This window comes from Lissotriton vulgaris, chromosome 5 (assembly GCF_964263255.1).
Source record: "Lissotriton vulgaris chromosome 5, aLisVul1.2, whole genome shotgun sequence".
NCBI classification, from domain to species: Eukaryota; Metazoa; Chordata; class Amphibia; order Caudata; family Salamandridae; genus Lissotriton; species Lissotriton vulgaris.
In genome coordinates, this window is record NC_141693.1 from 441,190,988 (window position 1) to 441,205,400 (window position 14,413).

At 43.9% G+C, this 14,413-nt stretch overlaps 1 protein-coding gene across 1 annotated transcript in view; it reads left to right on the plus strand.

The window, feature by feature from the left end:
- Nucleotides 1–14,413, plus strand: part of PDPN (podoplanin) — a 327,323-nt gene that overhangs the window by 253,099 nt on the left and 59,811 nt on the right. The window contains exon 3 of the mRNA XM_086921860.1: nucleotides 1,833–1,944. Coding sequence (XP_086777986.1) covers nucleotides 1,833–1,944 — 112 coding nt within the window. The remainder of the gene's footprint in view (nucleotides 1–1,832; nucleotides 1,945–14,413) is intronic.

Here is a 14,413-nt window from a genome sequence, read left to right on the forward strand (position 1 = left end):
CTGCAGCTGCTGGCTGCTGCCGCCTGCCGCCTTGGTGTTTTTCTGCTCCTGTCCCAATTTCTGACTCACTGCAGTCCACAGGTTGGTGCACATTGTACAGACTCCCAGATGCCAATCCAGATGCTGCTCCCATGCTGGGAATACTCTTACCCAGCACTGGTTTGATGTTCGGTCAGGGAGAGGGAGCCTGTGCCTGTTCTCCACCCGGCGATGCAACACAGCTCAGGTTGGAGAAATTTCAGTGCGTATGTCAGTTTGGCTGTCCTAAGACAGCCAATCAAACGGACATGCGCGCATACAGTGCCCACCACTCTTCCTCCCTGCTGCTGTCCATCAGGATGGCCCGAACGCCCTAAGACTCAGCTGGCTCTTACTCAGAGAAAAATTAAATTGTTTTATTATCATTTTATTTTTCATGTTTGCCTATGCTGGCTCTCAGCAGTGAGGCGATGCCCCTCTGCCATAATGGAGGAGCCGCTGCTGACACTAAAGTAGTGCAAATTGTGAGCCATACAGTATTTTCGCAAGTGGGCAGAACTTAACTTTTCCGACCAGCGCCGGAATTCTGGTGCTTGAAATGCAACCTTGCTTTCAAAGATTTATTGGTAGAGGGCTTAAGAAACTACTCAGAAAGTAGCTTCGACAAGTACGTGGATGTAGTTTCCCAGATAGATCCGTTTCAACACCAGCAAGCAAAATAGTTCAAAATTCCACATTCGGGTGCTCGGGAAAAACCTTAAAAAATTGTTTATTTTATGCAATAAAAAATATAGTTGAAAGATCTTAATTTTTTTGCACTCCCAAATAGTAGCTCAGTATATGTTTCTCAAGCTGAATTAGGAGCCCCGAACATAACAGGTTTGATCAGGATCTAGCCAGTTTTTCTTTGGCATAAAATTTGAACACACCTCTCTTAAGAAAGCTATAATTGCTGATTGTTTATTATCTACGCACGTCCTGAAAAATCCCTGGCTTAAATTTGTGCACAATTTCTTGACAGACCACGATCTCTCTGAGTATTTTTACCACCCTGAAAGTCTGATTACTGTGCAAAGAAAAGCCTTGAAATTGAAGTGTTTATCACTTTTAGAAGAAATTTAAACTTTCTTCTGAACTTTTAAAACCTTCAGTGTTGAGGAATGAGATGATCTTGACTACCCACCACATGCAACCGTGCTTAACTACAGTGTATAACTCCCATCACAGATTTGTATTGACCCGCTTTCGATTGGATATTTTCCACTATCTGTTTCCCCACTGCCAACAACTGGTCATCTGACCTAGGGAAATGCCCTTGTGATGACACTTCACCTCAGAGTACCATTCACACTGTGCTCTTCTGTAAATATTTTAGCGGCCTGAGAAAGAAACATTTTAAACCTTTTCTGTTACAGTTGGGTTTCGTGCAATGTCGCCACGCTTTTATGTATCTACAAATGCTGCCTAATTTAAATACATGCATATTAATGTCACGATTTCTGCTGGCACTTATTAATTACAGAAAGCAGTTGTAAATTGCATCTAAATGATTACGCGGTCGACGTTTGTTTAATAAATGTATATAACAGCCTGTTGTATATAATTTTAACTTTTACTCTAGATTTTAACCTTTTATTATGGATGCATTTTACAGCTTTTATGATTCGCTTTGTGATTTCGACTAAAGCTTAATTTTGATTGATATGATTTGATTTTTTTGTTATTACTTTAAGTAAGAAATCCAGCATACCTTATTGTCAAGTATGTGTACCACAAAAAAATCACGTGCTATTTTTGTATTATGAATAATGAGACATTTGTCCTAATAAAGCCTTTTCACTTGTTTGTGCAAGTTATCACTGACAGAAGAGAGCGATATAGAAATAACTACTGAAAGTGACAACTTAACAACTGCAGATGCGAGAAACACCACGGATACCTCAGTTATCATAGAAGATCCCAACGGTAAGATACCTCGTCCTAAACCAAGTAATGACTGTAGTAATGGAATTTACTGAGTTATCGTGTTTATTTATTTTTTCTTCACAGTAAATAGAAAATCAATTTTAAAAAAATGGAACGTAATCCAACAAAAAGACTGGCAAGGAATGTGTCTCCTTCTCTGGTTTTTCAGGGTGCAGATCGAGACACGGATGAGTTCGACTTTTTAATTTTGTTTCCGTGGCCATGGTGGTGAGATCTTGTACTCAGGTTATAGTTTCACTATGCAGGTGAACAAAGCAACCTGAGCATGGGACAGATAGATTGCCTATGCTTTTCTCTCCTTCTATGGCATGTTTTTTGTATAAATGAATTGTGACCATGTTTCTCTTCTGAGTGCAATGATTATTGTGCAACTGTTCCTACCTGATCGTCTTTTTTCTTATTGCCTAGTTCAGGGAGGCGTCGATTGATGCAGGATTTTCAGGATATTGTCCACAGATACATAAGAATGCTGGAAATAGAAATGGAACTCATTCACATAGCCAGTGGGTGTGCAAAGAATCTGTAATCATCTAGCCATCTTGGATCTTTGGTGGAGACCCACGCCATAACTGGATGTGGATAGAAAATCAGGCCCCATTTTATCACAACACTGACACGTTTCCCTGTTTCCAGCTTAATGAAACAGTAGTATGCCTCAAAGACAGTAAGCGGTACAAAAGGGGGTGGTGATAGACGGAGCATCTGAACCAATCAAACACTCACACCCAGTCAACAGATCTGGGTTTAATTCATCATCGTTCTTTAGCCCACTCTGCCACCCCAGTTCAGACACGGCCATATGCAAATCAGTCTGACCCTGTGCCTCATGGGAACAGTCCAGCCCGAACTGCCAAGCCATGCCTTCCCTGGACCGGAAACAAGCTTCCTAGGACCGGTTTCTGGCATTCCAGCCGTCTTCAGCCAGGCTTGCTTGAATCCAGTGGCAAAGTGAGCAAGGACTCACGTCTGAGCATACCCTGCCACACTTATGGCGAACAAAGCAGTACAAAAGGGGGTGGTGATGGACGGAGCATCTGAACCAATCAAACACTCACACCCAGTCAACAGATCTCGGTTTTATCCACCACTGTTCTTTAGCTCACTTTGCCACCCCAGTTCAGACACGGCCATATGCAAATCAGTCTGACCCTGTGCCTCATGGGAACAGTCCAGCCTGAACTGCCAAGCCAGTAGGCAACAGCTACCAAATTTAGGGCCAGGCTCTGTCCTTTAAATTTGAAGATCCACACCAGGCAGGCACGGGTCTTTGTACTTCAGTGGAGCCCCTAATTTGCAGACCCCCTGCAGACACTAAAATTTCCATATTTGTTGAGCCCCCTCAGCATTTTCTTTGTTTTCATGGAACAAACTCCCAAAGTTTTATTATTTTCCCCCTGAAGGTCGGGTTCCATTGTGTGTTTTACCTACTTCGACAGTCATGCTGAGTAGGGGCTGCTCCACATAAGGAAAAAAAGAGTCAATTTCCATGCACACTGGCAGTCAGGAAAATGTTTTACACTGGAGGAGTTACCTGAACCCCCACCCACCTGTGTGTGGCCTCTATTAGGGTGCCCAAGCACATCTAATAGTTACTGGCCCACAATTGTGGCAACTGAGCGCCACGCCCAGTGCAGGTAAGAGCGGCGAGGCCGGATTGGGGAGGATTCGACAGACGACCACGAGGGAAAATTAAATAAGGAATTTTCCCTTGTCCTCGTCTGTCTTCAAAAAAAGCAAAAGTTCTTTAATACACACAAATCTAAATACTATGCACAGACATACAAATATACACACACAATTTACAGCTGATGAAACAACATACCAAACAGTAATCTCAGGTGGATCAATGCTTTAGTATCCCTCCTAAATAATACCTACCAGATAAGAAATTAAATATTACGTTTACAGGCTTTGGCAGGTCAGCACACAATCAGCGAGGAATCCATATTACTTTTGGTAACAACAACCCTGTTGTTATTTATTATTCAAATACAAACATATTGGCTTTACCTTACTTTTTATAATCATATTAAACAAGGAAGATTAACAGTAAAACATATTTTTGCCTTTAACCAACGTTGTCAGGCAACTGCAGTAACTACCAACCAAAATCCATTCACTCCTAAACCCTTTAAACAAAGGTTGCAGCGCTGAAAAAGTCCTGTCTCAGCAAGTATCTTAAATCTGAACAACCCTTTCCCCATGTCCCTTGTTGTATGACCAGGGAAACGTAGGACGAAATACTCCAAAAACACTGTGGGGTTTTATAGGAGTCTGCCACTCTTCTGGGCAGCTATCACACATAGAAGATTCTCTCTGTGGGGCCCCTTCCCTTCTGGGGGCACCACCACAATAAATATGCCCATTTTCTCGGAGCCTTAATGCCTTATGGGCTGGGCACTCTTTGATGTGACCACCAGGAATGCTTTATTTTTTCTATCATTTTTCTTGAAAAAGTTCTGCTGGTGCCCTTCTCTGTTTCGACGCATGGGCCCCGCCCCTCTACGCACGTATGGGGTTCATTAGCATTTCCCAAGGGTTATACAGCAGCCTAAGCCCGTGCAGTCAGACTGGCTCCACTCCCCCACGTGGCACACTCCTGCTCTCTGTGACTCACCAAGGTCGGCACGGCTGGAGGAAGATGTCAGTTCTGCTCACCTGATCATCGAGACACAGGCACAGAAGGCCAGAAGTGGGTGGGTGGGTCAGTTCACCCCTGCGTGGGACAACTTGAGGTGTCCCCCTGCAGAGATAATAGTTTGGGGTTTCCCTCACCTCTAATGGGTCAATAAAAGAGTGGCACAGTGGCACTCAGGTCCCCTGTGAGCAGTCACACTTCCTAGGGGACATCCAAAAACATGGACACTGGACACAGAACAGCATTTTCTTTCTTCTTAACAATGAGATATCTAAGAATAGGCTCTTTATTTTAGGACAGCACAGCTGCACAGATCTACATAGGATTTGAGACTCATGGTGGTGGACGCTAAACATCAGTCATATATTCCAGGGGACTCCTCACCTCCAGACAGTGCTTAATTTGTCAAATGAATTAAGTGCCAGAGCCCTGCTTGAAAAAGTACTGCAGCTTGCACCGCCTATGCCCTACCAAAGCTGCCAATGGCAGTACCAACATAACTTCTAACCATCACACTTCTAAAAGTGTGACAATTCAGGCTATTTCAAGCCACACAAAGCTATAATCATGCATGAGAGGCTGGTATTATTCCCTTTCATTGTATATTGACTTAATGAACACGGTTGTTGTGCTCATCTCAAAATTAAAAACTCAGTGCCACCATGTGGTGGACTGTCGTAAGAGCCAGTGCTGACAATTAAGTGCCGGTGCCGAGCACCGGAAACCACCAGCACAAATTAAGCATTGCCTCCAGAATTCAGCAGATGTTAGTTCTCTGACTTTCCTGCATTCCTGAGCTCTCCTTTTCTAGACAGTGTCCTCCTGCAGGGCCCTCTGGCAGCACCCTTTCTCTGCAATGGGTTAAGTCTATCCCTCAAGGCAGACTTAGCTACTCCAGCTGATCAAGGACCCATGTCCCCGGAACATCTCCTTAGACTAGAGGCACCTGGGCTACTGGTCCCACAAAACAGCATTTTCCTCCAGCTATCTATCCCCTTTCTCGGAGGCAGTTCCTCCTATGACCCAGACATCCTACAGCATTCCAAGCATGGATCTTGCAGAGGTTATCTCCACGTAGAAGGAAGCCAGCAATCTGAGATGCTGGCGCCCGCATGTAAGTAATTCCCACACTCTCTGCAGGGTGACTCCCATCATTGGCCAATGAGAAAAGCGGCACACTGACCTGAGTTTATAACCATTATTCATCCTAGTTTTGTAAACAACAATATGAATTCCAATGGTCCACTTCTGGGATTGATTACCGGCTGTTCCTTACATTTTGTGCATCCTTTGCAAACTGGTCAGGTCACAGTCTTTATTCTTTTTTATCAGCAAATAGGAGGGAGGGAACTGGGATTTTCAGCCAGAGAAACCTAAAACAAAATCACAAAAGAGGGAGAGGCCTTCCCATTCAGCTACCTCTCAACTTGTTCGGAGTAAAACTTTCAGGAGTGAACGGAAGGAACCAGGAAGGTGACATGGACTTTCCCTGCATTTGTAAGGGATATCACTCTCCCTCCTTTTTCACAGAAGCCTGGTCCAGTTCAAACAATTTGACAAATGTTCATGGAATTGACATCACTGTCTGACAGGTTGTCTCTATCATCTATCTTATATGCCACTCACACTCACGATATCTCTATGACCTCATTCAGGACAGGGGACCCAGGGCATGCAGGGACTAATGGGGCCAACCGTAGTGGTTGAGGCCATTTGTCACTGATGTCCTTTAAAAACTGGACCAAGCATACTCTTTACACCCTTGACTCTCAGGGTAGAAAAGATGAGCATTCAGATGCTTCTCAGGTTAAACCTTAAATAATCACATCCCTATGAACAGAAGTCAAGAATTGTTTGAAATTGTGAAGGATTTTGCTTCCCCCAATGTCACCAAGAGCCTTTTAACGCCCACTCTTGAATGGACGAATCAGGTTGCAAAATAATTTTTGGATAAAATTAAGTCCATACAAGGCTCATTTGTCAAACCTACTTGTATGAGTCAGGATGTTGTGTCAGACCCGAAAGGATGTTCTAGGGAAGAAATACTTTCGGATTTCCCCCCTATGACGCTGGATACTTCACTTGCCATCATGAAGGCACTTAAGTCTGAGTCGCCATCAGATCCATGTCCTGCAAAAATAGTGGCATCTGAAGCCGAGGTTTTTGAATCCTGCCGAGAATCAAGTCCTGAATTTGTCCCTTTCAGAAGGTAAGGTCCCAGTGAGGTGGAAACAGGGCAAAATTCTCCCTCTTTTGAAGAAACCCTCAGCGGACCCTACAATGGTAAGCAACTATAGGCCTATAACACTGCTCCCTTTTTTTGCCACGGCATTGGAAAAGTATGCAAATGTAGTCATCACTGATTTTATCGAGACCTCCAATGCTCTTCATCCCAGTCAATCGGGTTTTAGAGCTAATTATAGCACCAAAACGGCCTTACTGGAGGTTACTGAAACTATCAAAGCCACCCTTGATAGAGGAGGCAAGGCAGTATTGATACTGCTGGACCTCTTGGCGGCTTTTGATACCATGCCCCATGGACGACTCTTACAGAGACTGAGTAAATGTGGTATCGGGGCACGGTTCTCAGGTGGTTGTCATCTTTTTTGGAAGATCGTCAGCAAACTGTGTGGTCTCCCCCTTTTTCAGCGGATATTCCTCCGATGAATGTGGGAGGGCCCCAGGGCTCAGTTTTGAGCCCAACTTTATTTAATATTTATATGGCATCATTGGCACCCCTTGGAGAACAATATCTGGCAAAAGTTAAAACTTATGCTGACGACTCCCAATTGTTGTTTACGTATGAGAAGGATGAGCCGTTTAATGAAAATTCAATCCATCTATGTCTGACTAAAGTATTTGACTGGTTTCGACAAAATCAATTATCATGTAATTCCGCAAAAACTGAAATAGTCCTCTTTGGACATACCCCAGGTGATGAATGGCGGAATTGGTGGCCTCAGAATCAATCGCCTCCTACCTGTCCAGTTACCACTGTTAAAAATCTGGGAGTCATGCTTGGCTCAGTTCTTTCCATGAAGTCGCAGGTGCAATCTGTGGCTGGCATGTGCTTTGGACTCCTAACAATGATGAGAAACTTTCTACCTCTGTTCCCTTTGTCCCATAGGAAAACTGTGGTCCAAGCCCTGATTATGTCCAGGTTGGATTATGCTAATGCTTTATACCTGGGAATCCCTAACTACTTATTGGGCCGCCTACAGGTTGTTCAACATGCGGCCGCCAGAGCTATCTCTCTGGTAGGGCCTAGGACCCATATGACGATTCATTTGAAATCTCTTCACTGGCTTCCAGTGAAGAATAGGATATACTTTAAGTCTCTTGTGCTGGCCTTTAAGGCCCTACATAATAGTGGAGCTCAGTACATTAGAAAGAGAATTATACCTTACATTCCTGCCAGGACTCTGAGATCATCAACACAAGACTTGCTACTGGTGCCTACATTTCTTTGGACGAGGATGGGGGGCCTATCTTTCCAGGTGGTAGTGGGAAGATTATGGAACTCTCTACCTCTCACTCTCAGACAAGAACATGAGCTTCTCAGTTTCAGGCGCCAACTTAAGACCTGGTTGTTTAATCAGTAAATGTAGACCTGTTAGGATTAGAATGCATACCATCTCTCTTTCAAGGTGGACCTTTTCAGTGCCAGGACACTCTTTGGAGTAGCCGTGCGCTTTATAAATCCCCCATAACATTAACATTAACATATGCTTATACTCACATGCAGCCCCCAACCGGGTGCCCTCCATCCTGGGCAATGGAGTTCTGACCGCCACCCCCTCCCCCCACCACCACCACAGCCTTAAAGTATATAGCGTGGTCCCCTCCGGTAAATCAAGCTGAAGCAAAATTAGACACAAATGCAGGTGTCACAAGGTGGTTGCCCCGGGGCACTGGTGGATTAGTTCATATAGTTCTCTAGCTCAAAAGATTGATCCTTCTCATGGTTTGGCTTTGCATGTATTTACAGTTTATTGTCTCTCAATTACTGGCAGCAGTGCCTCACTGTAACCTGCTTGGTGCAATACTCACCCTGGCGGCTGCAGATGTGGTGTTAGTGTACACTAGTTGGAGTGTTTTGTGCTGTGCTGCTTCGCTCTTTATTTTGTGGACTGCTTTGGGTGTCAGCTTGACAGACAGGACTGGTGAGGACTGACCTTCGGGACATGCAGCCTCAGGGTTAGGCATTGATGGAAGGTGAGGCCTCAGTGCCATGTTTTCCTGGCAGGTGAAGTCACTGGCCCAGGGCAAACTTCCTACTTCAGTGGCGACTGGTCCCCAATGGTTGTGCCACATTGTAACAATGGCAGCACCACTCCTCTAACTGTCGAAATGCCGGATGGCAAGGTGGTAATGCAGCTAAGCTTCATCAAGCAGTTTACATACAGAACTGCGGCAAAGCTCCCACTGGATTCTGTCAGCATGTGCCTTCAGCTACTTCCATTCCCTCTGTGAGTATTTCTCGTTGCTCGACGAAGGTTTTTGAGTAGGCGGGTCGCTGACTGGACTGTTTGCTCAACTAAAGGTTTCCTTGCCAAAATTGGAACCCTTTACTTTGGTTTTGTCCTTTTCTCTACTGAATGGTATCTTGGGCTCCTCGAGTATGATAATTATTGTGATAATTGTTTTGCATCGCTCGCACAAAGTATTGCACATTGCTCTGAGCACTCATTGGGCTTGTTTTAATTCATGTGTATGCTACACACAATAAATATGTTCAAGAGAATTATTTTGTATAAAGTGAATTATTTGTTCATATCTTCCTTGTTGACTCCTTGCACTGCACAATAAATAATTTTTGGGTATTGCAGAAAATATAATTTTTGATCATTAATGATACCTGGTAGGCCAATGTTGCATGTTACTGTCTACCAGGTTGTCATCTTCTTCTGGGTATTCCACATAACAGGGGTACAACTGGGTGTGTTCTTCTTCACAGTGTCGCCTCTTCCAGGGCAAGGCAGTCTCCTTCTTTCTCTGAGGAGGCAGGCTGGTTTTTAGGTACTAAGCAAACCCATGGCTTCTCCAGCAAGCTGCAGACTTCAGGTTGTGTCCCATCACCTCAGAGAGGCTAATGTCATATAGATACAGGTCCTTGAGTACTCCGTGGAGCACTCTCTTTCTTGATCAAGATAACTCTGGCACACACTAACACTCAGCAGACGGCAGCTAGCTATAGCTTAATTATCTCACACTCACATAAGATATATATGCTAATGATCGTGTCCATTGTCCAGTACTGCAACGCAAATAAACAAGCTATCACCAACTGAACGGGCATGGAATAACTTAAGCTAACTGTCCCATATCACTGTCCAAATAGAGAACTTTAATCTAGTTCATTACTGGAGGAATAATCTAGCTGCACACTATGAGATTAATTATGATTGGGTTGGTGTATTCTGACCCCTGTATAAACCCCCGTTTATGTAGTAGTCGGAATTACGAGTTGAAAGGAATTTAATGCATCTTGTAATTATAGGATGTGATAAATACCTTAATCTTCCTAAATTTCACCAGGTCAAGCCTGCCAAAATTTAACAGGGGAAAAGCATGTGGTATTTGGCGTTTTGTGCAGATTTTGGTATTTGAAACACCAAAATCCACACACTATTCCCACAAACTCATAATAGGTGCTATTTATCATACCCGATAAATAACGCCCCCCATGATATCATTATTTATCGGGTGCAATATATAGCACCTAGACTCATAATCAGGGCCTATCACTGTTTCCTTAGATCTCAAAATGTCTTTCAGAAATGGAATGATACTACCAAAGCCTATCCAAGCAGATCTCTTCACCATTTCTCTCTCCAGCCATGCCTGCTCAGGGCCAAAACGTTAAACAAGATATCAGACTTGATAACCCACTGCAGGACCAGCTAAGACTATGATCCTAAGAAATACCATAAAGGGACCTGTAGAGATTCACAAAGCTGCCAGACTTCTGAAAACAAACGTTGTTCCTCTCTCATACCAACCACTCCATCCACCACATTACTAAAGCTTGTGTCCCATAACACACTAATTGCACCTCACTGTAAATCAGGCATGACATGGAAACTTCTCACATAAGATCAAAAAACAAAGAATGTACCCTTCCAATCACACAACCTATATAGTGTAGCTTGCTATCCTTTATTCACGTACTTCAGTAGTCCAGTGTTAGAAATTACGTTTCTGTTTGACAAAAGTATACACCATGTCCAAGCAGGAATCACAATCCTAGTCAGGGTAAGTTACAACACACCTTAAATTATTGTGTGCTCGCACTTTGGTAGCTTAGCACAGAGCAGTCAGACTTAACTTCAAACAGTAACAAAGTGAAAAAAACAAACAAAAACGGCACACCAGAATAGAAAAATAGAATAAGACCAAAACGACAAAACTCGAATAAGTAGAAGTTGAGATATGAATTTCTAGAGTTTAATTGTGAAAATAGTGCTCAGAAGCAGTAAGTGCCTATTTGGGATACCTGTTTGCACCAGACCAGGACAAAGTCAAAAGTTCAATCCGACTGTGATGAAACCCTGGCCCGATATAGAGACCCGCAAGGTCCACTGAACAAAAGTACCTTGATCCTGGTCATAACAGCGAAGATGCGGGGTGCAAGACGAGCGATGTGTCAATGATGATCCCACAGTCGAAGTCGTTGATTTTCTCAAGCAACAATGTCAATGCAGAAATTCTGAAGACAATGCACGGATTCCAAGATGCGATGGTTCTGAAGTTGATGGGCCGGGTTTCTTCACGCAGTTGAGGGGATGCATCGATCAGCTCTCTGCAGTGGCGGTGATGCAGTAGTTCAGATGCAGCGATTCTGATGGCGATGCGCTGGTTCAGAGTGTGATGAACCAGTCCTGTTGCCACAACAGTGGTGATGCATCAATTCTGCTCTTGCAGCAGAGGATACAGACCCACTTCCAATGGTCCAGGTGCAGCAGCAGGGTTGGAAGTCTGTAAAGCCCCTGAGATTTCAGATCAGAGGGCTAGTCAGCTAGCCCTTGGAGTCACTCTGGGTTCAAGTGATGTATGTTCAGTCTTTACCCAGGCATAGGGAGCAGCAGGCAACATGGCAACACAGCAAGGCAGCTGTTCCTTCAGAGAAGCAGTCCAGCAGAGTGGCAGTTCTTCAGCACAGCAGTTCATCTTCCTGGCAGAGTGGTTTCAGGTCCAGAAGTGTATTGAATTCATGGTGTCAGAGGTCCATTACTTATACCCAATTGTGTCTTTGAAGTGGGGGAGACTCCAAGAAGGGTAAATGAAGTGCACAGAGGTCCTTTCTTCCTGCCCTGGCTCCAGACTCACTACAGAGCAGTATGCAGACCTTTGTGTGTGAACAGGAAACAGCCTATTCATGTGTAAGTGTGAGGCTGTGCCCAGCTCATCCATACCATCTACCAGGATGGTCCATCAAGTCACACCTCAGCTCCCTTTGTGTGTGGGTGTTTAGAGGGAATACACAAAGTCCAGCTGTCACCCAGGCAGTACTCAGAGACAGGCAGCAGGCACCAAATGGCTAAAAGAGGAAAATGCAAATTTTCCAAAAGTGGCATTCTCAGAAATGCAATTTAAAATCCAACTTCAGCAGAAGCTGTGATTTTAGCGTGTGATTCCAGAGACACCAGTCTTGGGGATCCTATCTCTTCCCAATTGAAACCTACACTTATAAAATGTAATCCCAATATTATCCTATGAGAGAGATAGGCCTTGCAGTAGTGAAAACAAATGTAGGAGGTTTTTATTATCAGGACATGTAAAACTTAAAAGTGCATGTCCTACTTTTTAAATGCACTGCACCCTGCCTCTGGGCTGTCCAGGCTTACATTAGGGGTGACATATGACAAAGGAAGGTGTACACCTGGCAACACATTTAACTTGCCAGTTCGACATGGCAGTTTAAAACTACACACGGGCTCTGCTGTGCCAGGATTGAGACATGGTTAAGGGGATACTTAAGTGGGTTGCACAATCGGTGTTTCATGAAGGTGGTTCATAATTTATTCAATGCCCTATTCAAGAAAAAAAAAGAAGAAAAAAAAGGGTTTTAAATAAATGCTGCTTTGGACAAGCATCCCGCGCGTGGTTTCTGAGTATCAGTCGCAAAAGATGGAGATGCAAAAACAGTTGAACAGATGCTTGAAAATGGATTACAATGGTGAAAAAATGAACTATTTGCCAACGTGGGCAATGCAGCTGTGCGGTCGGTTTGTGGCAAGAGAATGCCCCACCCAATCATGTTGTCTATTCAAGAAGAGGGCAAATGTTTTCACTGTTCGATTGAAAGCATTGTATTGTGTGTAAGGGAAAACGACAAGTAGGCTACTAGCTACTAAACTAAAGCATTGGTACGCTCAATTAGGGCTAGTAATACTAAAAAGGAGAAACGGAAAGTAGGTAACAAGTAGGTAGTGAGCAGTAACGTAAATCATGTTTGAGACAATTGTATGGCTCACCAAGGACCTTTAAGCATCTCCCAAAGCTTACTGCAGTCATATGGACACTGCAGACAGCATTATTGAGGAAACTGAAATAAGACACACTATTAAAGAAATGTGCACAGGAAGTTCTCAAGATGAAGATGAACTCCAATTTAAGTTCGCTAAAGCATGTGGCAAAATTAATTCCCATGCAGGTTGCATGAGGAAACAGAGGAAACTGGTAGCCTCAAAGAGCAATTTAATAGAATCCCAATTACAAAAATCTTTTCAAATGATCTAGCGATTGGATTGAAAAGGGCGATATTATTGTTACTGTGCAGCACATAATAGGGTTTTGAGGTCACGTGGGGCTTCTAAAATAATCTAATGTGCTGCACAGCCTGGGAAAAGGAACTCCACAGAACATGATTGGCCCTCTCAGCCAACACCATAATACTACTTAATTACATGCATTTCATTGATCTTTTCATGAAAGAAATTATCTGCATGGGTTATTGTTAGAAATGGCGTTTCTGGTTGGTTAGGGTATGCATGTAAGACAGCCAGAACCCACAACTCTAGTCAGGGCAAATGAGTTACACACAGACAATAACCTGCTCACCTCCTTGTTAGCTTGGTAGAGCAGTCAGGCTTATCCCAGAGGCAATGTGTGAAGCGTTTGCGCAACACACTCACACAGCAGTGACACACTAGGCACACCACAAAAGAGACTCCACACAAGGTTATATACAAATATCCTTTGCATTATTCATAAAAACACAATAGATTACAATCAAATGAATCACCGAGCCACAAGACACTTGTTGTGACGTCAGATCAATTACACAAATCCCTTTGCCAACTAGGCAATTGTCATAAACATCACAGTTAGGATAACCAGTAACTACTGATAGGACTACACCTAGCATAAAACATTATGCATAAACATTATCAGCAGTGCACTATAGTAAAGACTAGTAGTGTGCACGCATTATAAATCCAACATCACTGTAAATATCCCAGCAATATGCAACATTACATCAGGGCACAACACATATGAATTACCAGTGTACACATGATAGAACAAACTTCAGAGTGGCACCTGCGCTCTTATGTGGGTACCTGGTGTCCTTTCCATACACTACTGGGTCACGTGCCATCCTACACCAGGGAATGCGGCAATTCTAGCCAGGGGGCCTCCATCGAGGTCTCCCCCCGTCCTCGAGTCCAACACCAGGCCCCACAAGTAGGGACAACCACGAAGAGGAGGCCACCCAAGTTTAGTGGGGAACCCTCACAGAGTCCCACGCTTAGCACACATAGGACGGCGGCTTCATACGAACGTGTGGCACAGCTACCGCAACCAGGC